The sequence below is a fragment of the Cyclopterus lumpus genome, chromosome 5 (assembly GCF_009769545.1).
Source record: "Cyclopterus lumpus isolate fCycLum1 chromosome 5, fCycLum1.pri, whole genome shotgun sequence".
In the NCBI taxonomy this organism is placed as follows: Eukaryota; Metazoa; Chordata; class Actinopteri; order Perciformes; family Cyclopteridae; genus Cyclopterus; species Cyclopterus lumpus.
The window spans coordinates 18,412,503-18,422,700 of record NC_046970.1 but is presented as its reverse complement, the minus strand read 5'-3'; the positions used below and the strand labels follow the sequence as shown (position 1 = coordinate 18,422,700).

The following is a 10,198-nucleotide window of genomic DNA, read 5'->3' as shown; positions in this document are numbered from 1 at the left end:
CTTCTCATCCCATCATCATGTAATTCCCTCTCAGGGACCTGAACACAGTGTGTGTAATACTGATTTCTGTCTGTCATCATGCGCTTTATCTCTTGTTTTGTATCTGAAAAAAAAGCCCAAAACTCACCTTGTCCGCAGCCCTGTCTCTGGCAACCAGGGAGACAATTGCCCGTCAAGGGCAAAACATTCACACAAATGCAGCTTGAAGTTATATTTGCAGCGTTCTCACTCTGTACCCGCTGACCTTTTCCTCCTCCTCCTCCTCGTCAACATCATAATCTCCCCTGTCAGTGTTCATTCTGGTTGTGAGTGTCTGACAGTCATATTTTTTTGACAAAGAAATCGCAGAAATGCACCTGTAAATTAAACTTGCAGTTTTCTTTATTGTGTTTATATGGAGTGGAAATGTCATAGTTTTGAGATGGTATGATAGGAGCAGGACTGGCTGGGAGGAGGACTATACAAGGTACCATCATGGCTGTCATTTCCATCCGTTCCCCCCCGAGGGCTCTTCTGTAGATGGGCAGATATTCCCTGCTGCCTATAATAAAAAGAGAGAGAGAGACCAGGGCACTCGTCCTGGTCTTGTAAACCACCATGAATAACATTTTTCAAAATACAATCATTTGCATCACTGTGTGTATATGTTAATTATATGGAAATGTATGACCCTGGTATGATTGAGTTGGTCTCAAGGTTATCTTGTAGGTCCAACCTCTCCTGTGTTCATACGTGCATGCATTGAAGAGCCTTTACATGTTGGAAGTCTGTGTGGTGATGGATTACGTTTCTTTCTATATGTGACCTTCAATACCAAGCCTGGAAAAATAAGAGTTGAGTGCATCTTCCCTTTGATGTTGTTAGGTTTAGCTTAATTAAGTTAATATCGCATATGGACGTATAACCAATGTCTTCTCCGAAATCCAGGAGACTGATGCCATCTATAGTGAGGAAGGACTTGTGGTGAGAGCCCTCACGTTTGTCTTTGTATCACACACACAAACACACGCGCACACACACACGCACACACACACACACACACACACACACACGCACACACACACTGCGAGAGAGAGCGAGAGCGAGAGTTGGCCCCACATCTTTGTTGCTATAACTCCCCTCTGTTACAACAGGCAGCGATGAAGCCGTCTGCAGGAGACAGACCACGGATCCACTACTGATGCTCTTCACACGTTTCCCCTCAAAACACATTTAGGAGCATGGGGAGATGAGGTCAAATCTGCTGTCGGGAGAAATCCAGCGAAAAGCTGCAAAGGGGGTCTAAAAAAATAATAATAATCGTTTTCCGTTTTCTGGATCTCAAACTTCACAAGAAACCGCAGGTAAGTTTTCGGAAATCTATGTTTTGCCCGCACATAGAACCAGTAAATATTGTATTGTTGTTACAATGCGTCTGTAGGAATGGCGTGATCATATCGTCGATGCAGTCGTTTATTTAATTTTTTTCATCGACTTTTTAACAGCAGCCTGACGAGACGAACATCGTTCTTTAAACTTAATTAATATGCTTCAAAAGTTTTATTTGCCATGGGTTATTTGCTTGCATAAAGCGATAAGAGCTGCTCATTACCTTCCGATAGTCCAGCTGTTTACCCCAGATTAGTGTTACTAATAGTTTAAATACAATGTTGTCGTCAATGCAGGTTAATATCATAAATTACTGATGATGAACTCAGCGAGTGTCCGCATAATTACATTTAAATGACCTTTACTTTAGAAGGAGGAATATTAAAATAATCGGACACAGCTACCATCAGATGTAACTACAGTGCCTTCTATATTTGCTTTGGGAGTCCTCCTATTCCCATGTTTTTCAACCTTTCTCATTCCCAATCATAATTGTGCGGCCAATGATTATTTTTTTCTTAATTGGGGATTTGCATGTAGCTGCATTCAGCATGTTAATAACGGAGCGGTTAATGATTGGCCAACTAAATCCTCACCTCTGCTGTGAGACACAGTTGATGGACAGACAATCAGTCACTTCTATCGACCAAATCAAGGCCATTGTTAGTGTCTGCTGTCTGTGCAGGAGAGCTGAGGCACATGGAGGTTTTGATACTATTATAAAGACATGGGAGAGAGCAGAAAGTGCTTGACATTTGAGGAGGATTGTCTTTTAATCAAATTCAAAGAGTGTATTGTGATCAAGGACAATCACAGGGCTGTACTTGTCTCAACAAAACAAAACATGTCCAAGAAACATCTGATTGGATTGTCTGGACTAAATACAGTAGATCAACAAAAAGAAGAAGACAAACTCAGACAGATGATTCCCGGCGGCTCTAAAACTAATAACACCTGTAATGTGCTGTAATGTGGAGATTATAGTCTACCTTTGCGTCCTCATTGCAGGAGTACTGAGCAAATGCTAACACCCAGATCATTGCTGGCTTGTTTTTTTGTGTCTCTTATTGACACTGTGGGACACAAGCATGATTGATGTTCTTGTTGTTAATAGTGTGGCAGGCAATACTTGGGCTATCGATCCCACTCCCTTTCTATCCCCGAGCCCTACAGTCCGCTCTATCTCCAGCCATGGAATCAACACGGGCTGATGGAATATGATTAAGGAGCTATGCATGACAGGAAAATAAATAGAGGGATAAATGAGAAGAACATGTATTGCTTTTCCTTTGGTTTTGAATTGAAGATGCACAAAAAAACAGCAGAATGGTAATAATGATGAAAATTATAATGTATATCCTTTTGATGCAGAAATACAAGATTAGTTTCACTCCTATCAGATGACTTCAACTATCATTACTGCTGTGGATAACTAGGGATTGTTTTGTTGTTCAAAAATGGTTCTCCTCTTACATGCTTTCATATGACAATATCTTTCCATGCAGGAGCGTATGCATCAGATAAACTGGCTTAAGCTTATTCCATTGACTATCTCTTTACCCAATGACCTTTTTCCTTTTCCTTCTCCTCCTCCTCAACATGATAATCTCTCCTGTCAGTATTCATATCTGGTTGCATGTGTTTGTAAAGAGAGACACGCAGAGAGTCATCTTTGACCCTTTTTTCTCTCTCAATCTTTCAGATCCTCCTGGTGCGAGTCAGTGTGTGTGAGATTGGGACCTGGTGTGTGTCAGGGGGCTATGGTGAGGCGATGTGTACAGGCTGGTGTGAGGAGAGATGTACCAGCGTCAGTGGAAGAAGACGGAGAGGTAAAGGACTGGATCTTCATTCATGGCTGCGCGTCTCGCTCTTATTCTCAGCCCTGTGGGGCCAAGTGTCCCCCCAATGCCCGGACAGCTGCCACTGCGCCTGGGACACGGCCACGGTGCTGTGTTCAGACGCAGGGCTGCGGGAGATCCCAGAGGGGATCCCACCGGAAACTGTCTCCCTCCACCTGGAACGCAACTACATCCGACACATCCCCGAGAGTGCCTTCAGCGACCTGGTCCACCTGCGGGATCTGTACCTGTCCCACAACCGAATTGACTCGCTCACCTCGGGGGCCCTGCGGCATCTGGGCCCTGAGCTACGCCTGCTGGACCTCTCGCACAACCAGCTGAGGCAGGCCAGCAGGGTGGAGTTTGGCTCTACTCGTGCAAAGACGCGCCTCTACCACAACCCGTGGCACTGTGACTGCGCCCTTCAGGAGTTGATGGAGACTCTGAACCTGGAGCCGGAGACAGTAAATGGGATTGTGTGTGAGAGCTCTGTGAGGGGGGTGGGCGAGGGTAGCAGGTGGGAGGACCCGGGGTCGCAGGGCGAGAACGCTGGTCAACCGATGGTCAAACTGTTGGATTCTGGGGTGAATTTCTGCAGCTTGCAGAGGAAGACCACAGATGTAGCAATGCTGGTGACAATGTTTGTATGGTTCTTCATGGTCATAGTGTATGTAGTGTACTATGTGAGGCAGAACCAAGCCGAGGCCCGCAGGCATTTGGAATACCTGAAGAGTTTGCCCAGCCCCCGCAAGACCCCCACAGAGACAGATACTCTGAGCACTGGTTTCTGAACTCCAAAATGGAACAATGGGGAAAATGGATTTTTCAAGAAGAACTACTACTGAAGTTTTGGAAGATGCTGATCCAGAGGAAACTAAACTTTTACAGCTGTGCTTTGTTTCTCTATTTGTGTTACAACTGAGCCCCTCTACCACACTTGTCCTAATAGTTATGTACCTGTTGCATTTTTCTCAATTTAATGAAACATATATGCGTATGTTCCACCATGTGCACTGAGAGACCCATACCGTGGTCTTTTGTCTTTCATTAAGCTCTAATTAAAGAGTCTTTGACTGGCCCTTAATGAAGACTTGAAAGCCACTAATCAGCTGGAGTGTGTACCAGGTCAAAAAAGAAGAGTGTGTGAACTCAAATGTGTGACCCCATCTACCTGCCTATTCATTTGTGCTTTGTAGTTTTCGTGCCTTGTAACAGGCCATTTTCCCTTGGATAAAATTGATTTTGCACAGATGCTATTAAAGCCTATCCCAACACAAGACAACAAAGCCAGTGGTTTCTGTGCCAGTGGAGGACTGCTGATCTAAATGTACTGTGACGAAACCATGAGAGCTGGAGGTGAACTCTTTTGTCTGCAAGCTGCAGCAATTAGCTCTAAAAATATCTGGGTGGCCAAGTGTACACACAGCTTGTCCACTGATTGGTAAAAAGAAATCCCAGCGAGATCTATAAATGGATCATTGTCATAAAGTAGATTAGGGTAGCCATTTTTTTCCTGAGAGAAGCTGTTAGTTTAGCTTTAATTAATCTCTCGAGTCCTGCTTTTCCGTTTTCTATGCACTGATTGCTGTATACAAATTGTTCTGTCTCCCATTTATAGAGTAGGCTTCATTATAATTGATTTTTTTTTTTCAAGCCACTGTAAAAATAAGTAAAACACTTTGATAATAAATAGAATTTTTTTTTTTCAGTTCGTAACATTTAATGCATGCAATATTAAGATTAATACCATGCCTGAAATTTATACTGAACATGCACTTAATATGGAACAAAACCTTACTGGATTAACTACTAATTTCACTTTCGTTCATATTTACTGTGGCAAAATGTGGACCATTATTTTCTGTGGATTCTGTGGTGAATGTATTCACTGATACATATGGAAACTAAAAGACCTTTCTAAAGCCAGCAACATCTAATGGGTGTTTATGAGAATGGTTACCAACAATAGCTCGCTAATTCAACCTGAGAGTAAGCAGAAAGAATGATTAGATAATGTTAGGCACTTCTATACTTTATTTTCTATTATTTTCAAAAACACAAATACAAAAGGAAACAAGGCGATGGGATCTCTCCAGCCGCGGTGCCAAATCGCTCCTGGGATGAGCAGATATTGGCTCTGTAACAGACTGTAGGGGGGTTTGAAGCTGCCATTGTTTGTTTAAGGTGTTACAAGCCAAATAGGTTTGGAACCTCTTGTGTAAGAGTTCGCTTCATTTTTCAGGTCAAAATTTGTATTTGTCCAGTACTTTGGTTTGTGACCAAAGCCAATAACATTCCCATCGCCTCAACTGTAGTAGGCTACTTTGTGTTTTGTGCTAGCAAATGTTAGCATGCTTACTCGTACACTAAGGTGGTTAACGGCAGTGAGGTTACCGATCATGGTGAACTTTATACCTGCTAAACACCAGTCTATTGTCATTATGAGCATGTTAGCATGCTGGCGTTAGCATTTTGCTCAAAACACCACTGTGCCTAAGTGCAGCCTCACAGGTTCTTATTATGTGTCTTTCAATCTGTTACAGATTTATGTGTACAAATTACGACCTTCTAAGTGTTCATAGATGTAATAAAACATTACTGTGCACCATTTAATCGAACAATTGGGTTGGACACATGGTAAGAGCTGGGGCAAAACCTTGAATAAGACAACTTTCTGTGTACTGTAATGTGCTAAATGTGGAGGTTTGTGTTGATGTTCATGTTGAAGAAATACTGTGAATTAGAGCTAGAATCAGTAAACTTTGAATTGAAAGATATGGATGTTGTTATGATAACTGGTCCATCTTAAAACCCAGTCTTGGGTAGACCACAGGCTGAAAGATTAGAATAAGAAGTTTGATATTAGTTCTGTCTGTGCATAAACTGACAGACTGTGAAGCACTGTGGTGTATCTTTCTTTTTCCTTCAGTTTCCCCAAATGTATCTCTAATCACGGTCTTAGACAAACTTTGGCTCATTCAGGTGAATCAATGCAGATAACCCTCTGTGAAGTTTTTTTCTGAAAGTACTTTTTTTTATTGGTGATGTATTTCTGTCACAGTGATTCTTTTTTACTCCTGTTTGTTTGCCAATAATGATTCAAACAATGATAACAACTTTAATTGAATAATAAGTGATCTATCAAAAAGTGATTTTAAGAAGAAAACAAAAATAAAAGAAATATTGCTCTACTTTGTTCAAAAAGATGCGTCTACCTTTTATTGCTACTGTAGGTTAAAAAAAGGCAAGAAGATAAAGAGATTCATAAGATAAACAGGAAGACGTACATTCACAGAATTAACTGTTGGCAGTGTTTCCTATTTCTACCATGCCTTATAACTATAGGAAATTATAGCAAAACTATTTGACATATATGAAATTACAATTTTCACCATGCACCGCCACCTTCAACCTTTCTGTTTTTGGTTTCCACACATTTTCATCAACAAAAAGAAAATGTCCGCCGCATTTATTCTTCCCCCCTCTGCCTTTTGTTGAAATCTAAGGTGTTTCTACCCCTGGAAATAAATCTGGACACCAGAGGAGTGAAATGTTTAGGTGTGACTTAGTTTTCTTTGGGGGAGAGTCAAAACCATACCCCAGATTAGGGAGAACAAAACAGGATACAAATAAAAAGCAACTTCAGCCTGTTACTTGGTTTTGTCTTTTATTTCCAATTTACATTAATTAAAACGTAACAAAAACAAGTCATGATCATAATAATAATATAATAATGCTATTATTATTAATAATAATACTATTATTAATAATAAGAAATATACACAACCTCACACAAACGAGCCCTCTGCTCTGGCGGTAGAACTGGAGCAACAATGTCAAACACACCCTGAATCTCTTGAATCATGTGTGTGTGAGTGTGTGTGTGTGGTTACGCTGAGTCAGAGGGCACTCCCTGTGTGAGGGGACTGATGGGAGGAAGTAGAGAGGGATGGGGGTCAAAGTCACAACAAATTGGGGGGTAGCAGACTGGGCTTCTATGACCAAGCTTCTTTTGGTCATATTGATATAAAATTCTAGGGTTTTGTATACAAAGCTTCAGGGGGAGAACGCCTTTGATTTGAGATATGTTTTTTTTGTTTTTTTGTGTGAGGTAGCTTTAAAATATCTAAACTAAACTAAATAGAAAAGAACATGTAATTAAGTATTGACTGCAAATTGGACGTGTGTTTATTGTCAATTGTCATCAAGGACCTGTTTGTTTACATATAAGGGTTGGAGCAGGCGGGTGGGGTGAGGCAGGGACATTTTTCACCATGAAATCCAAAATCCCAGTGGAAGCTGCTCTCTCAGATAATTTGTATATATGTATACACACATATACATATATATACATATATACAAGTCACTACATATGAGTATCTGGTCGTTTAAAAAATACAGACTGTTTTACAACAATAGCACCATTGACTTTTATTATAATACACAGTAACTTTTTGATACACACTGTGGTGGTAGAAATAGGAACAACTGCAGTTTCTATGTAGCTAGATTTTTGGTTTCAAAGAGATATGTGTGCTTTAGTGGATATGGTACAGGGGTGATGGGGTGATTAGAAAAGAGGAGGAAGTAGGAGAGGAAGTTGGTGGATATGGTTTTTTTTTTTTTATATTTGTAAGTGGGCTTTTTATTTCTTAGCAACAAACTCAGTCCTACCACACCTGGGACTCAAACCTAAACAATAAATAAATAACACCAACACATTTTTCTCTCTCATGTTCCCTGGTATGTTCCCGTACTCTCCTCATACTTCCTCCATCTTGTTCATGAGGTGGGGCAGGTGGTGGTTGGGGGTTGCTGTCCACCCAGGGTGAAGTGGGGGCTTTTGGGGAGGCCTGGGCGTCTGATGGGGGAGGGGTGGTGACAATGCTGGATGAATCACAGATGACAGTTGCTGGTGCCATTCAGTGCAGATATCCTACGGAGTTCGACTTGGAAAAAGCACTTTTTACTTAGAAAAAAAGTCCCATTTAAAAAAGTGTCTTGATTTTTCTTTTTCTCTCCTTCTTTATCTGAAGTGTGCTCCTCTTTCATTTAATTTCTTTCAAATTCCCACTTCTCTTTCTTCTTTTTGATCGCTCGTTCTTTACAAGAAGCAGACTGCCCCGACTTCGACTCCGAACTCCTGGTCTGTTCCTCCAATATCCATGGGGGCAATGTCTACAATGGGCAGACGAGAGGTCTTCTGCGATCTGTATTCCATCACTGTCTTGCCCCACTGTCCCGTGTGTTTCTGTGCAGAGGGAAAAATCACAACGGCTGTTAAATAACCTTATGACATTTTTCAAAATTGAAGACAGTAAGATTGGCTAGGTGAGGTAAATGAACACCAGAGAGTAAGAAAGACAGTGCATAATGTCTATCATGAAGGGAAAGTCAATCGTGACCAATTTTAATATCCATTTCATTATATTATGTTCTGATTCAGTTCATTAAATATTGTGTCTACTGTGCATTTGTGTTTCATCTGTCCAGTCTTACCGTGCAGCCGTCCTCCATCACGCTGTAAGTAAAGCGGCTGTTGCCCTCGGCTCTGATCTCCACGTCGTTGGAGCCCTGCAGCAGAACGGCCTTCTTCAGGTTGCCCGTTGAGGCGTCCATGTAGGCCACGCTGTTCTTACAGTGGTAAGTGAGGTTTTGAGAAGCCTCGGTGGACAGCAGTCTCAGGAAAGTCATCTGAATGGCAGCAGTGTTGACTGCCAGGCTGTCATCACCATAGCTGAACTGCATTGGGCCGCAGGTAAGGAAGAGGAAGTGTTAAATAACAGTGAACGTCTCTGTTACTATGGCTGTTGCAAGTTTTTGGGGATTATTTTAACTGCTCCTCAAGACGAGTAAGGATTGTGTTGTTGTTAATTTGTCTTTATGAAAAAGACTTAAACCACATTTCCCAAACATGTTGATGTCTGATTTCATTACATTACTAATAATAGAGGCTCAACTTATGTTTAGAGAGATACAAAAAACATGGGGCCACTTACGTGGAAGCCTCCATTCATTGTCTCTCCGAACCAGACATGTTTGCGGTCCTTGCTCTTGCTGGACCACCAGTTCTTGCGAGGGATACTGGCAGGCTTGGATTTGACGCAGGACTCTCCTGTCTCCATGTTGCAGAAGACCTTAATTGCATCGATGGTGCAGCCCTGATTGGGATCAATCCAGTAGTCTCCTGCAGGAAAAAAAACCACATCAGATTCCCATTATGCTTGTCTTTGGCTGCATAAAAAGCTGATACTTGTTGAAATTCTATTGCATAATGTTAGGAATATTGTGACATTTTCATCAACAGACTCTGAATTAGCCACATCCATCAGGGGCCATTGGAAAGTTCGGGAAGACTCCCAAACGGACAAATCATTCCTGGCCGAACCGGCCAATGCTCATATGTTTTTTGGATGTCAATAGTTAAATCATCATCATCATCATCATCATCATTGGTGACATGGGCCAGCCGGGCCATCGAAGCTGCAGACCAGACTATAATAATAATATTTAACTGACATTTTGACACAAAACTTGAGCTGCCAACGTAAAATGTCAATTAGCTGATGCCTACTTCATCTCCCCCTAATTTGACCAATTTCTCTGGGAGTCACTCACCGCTCTTCCAGTCAGGATGGCAGAGCTTGAGGTCTCTGCAGGTGCGAGCCGGGTTCTTCCTGGATCCCTCCGGGCTGCGGATGTTCTCTATCTGGTTGTTGAGAGATTTGAGCGTGGCGTCGACCTCAGCATCGTGCTGACGGAGGTTTCCTGAAGCCTGGTCGGCCCTCATGTACCTGAGAGGATCAGGGGACTTTTCAGTCTGACCCAGACCAGCAAAGGCGGACATGTCAATGCCAGGGCCAGGGGGACCAGGGAGACCGGGGGGTCCAGGGTTTCCAGAGGGACCCTGAGGAGAAAAGGAGAAAGACAGAAGGGTTACATTTTGGCACTACATACAGTACCATATCTTTTTTGTCTAGTCATTACTCCAC

General features: G+C 42.1%; 2 protein-coding genes across 3 annotated transcripts in view; one reads left to right on the top strand and one right to left on the bottom strand.

Moving 5' to 3' along the window:
* The first annotated feature begins 3,139 nt into the window (after window positions 1-3,139).
* Window positions 3,140-3,997, top strand: LOC117731235 (leucine-rich repeat-containing protein 3-like). Its single transcript, XM_034533447.1, has one exon. It carries the CDS (start codon window positions 3,140-3,142, stop codon window positions 3,995-3,997), a length of 858 nt encoding a protein of 285 aa, XP_034389338.1.
* Window positions 3,998-7,611: 3,614 nt separating this feature from the next.
* Window positions 7,612-10,198, bottom strand: part of col2a1b (collagen, type II, alpha 1b) — a 42,563-nt gene continuing 39,976 nt past the window's right edge. For both annotated transcript variants that reach the window (XM_034533805.1, XM_034533806.1), the window contains 4 exons: window positions 9,825-10,113; window positions 9,206-9,393; window positions 8,706-8,948; window positions 7,612-8,457 (listed from right to left, as the gene is read on the bottom strand). In XM_034533805.1, the coding sequence (XP_034389696.1) occupies window positions 8,311-8,457; window positions 8,706-8,948; window positions 9,206-9,393; window positions 9,825-10,113 (867 nt within the window). In that variant the 3' untranslated portion in view covers window positions 7,612-8,310. The remainder of the gene's footprint in view (window positions 8,458-8,705; window positions 8,949-9,205; window positions 9,394-9,824; window positions 10,114-10,198) is intronic.

Bases quoted from the DNA above. Each gene is read 5' to 3' on its own strand.
- LOC117731235 (XM_034533447.1), top strand. From the start codon at position 3,140: ATGTGTACAGGCTGGTGTGAGGAGAGATGTACCAGCGTCAGTGGAAGA.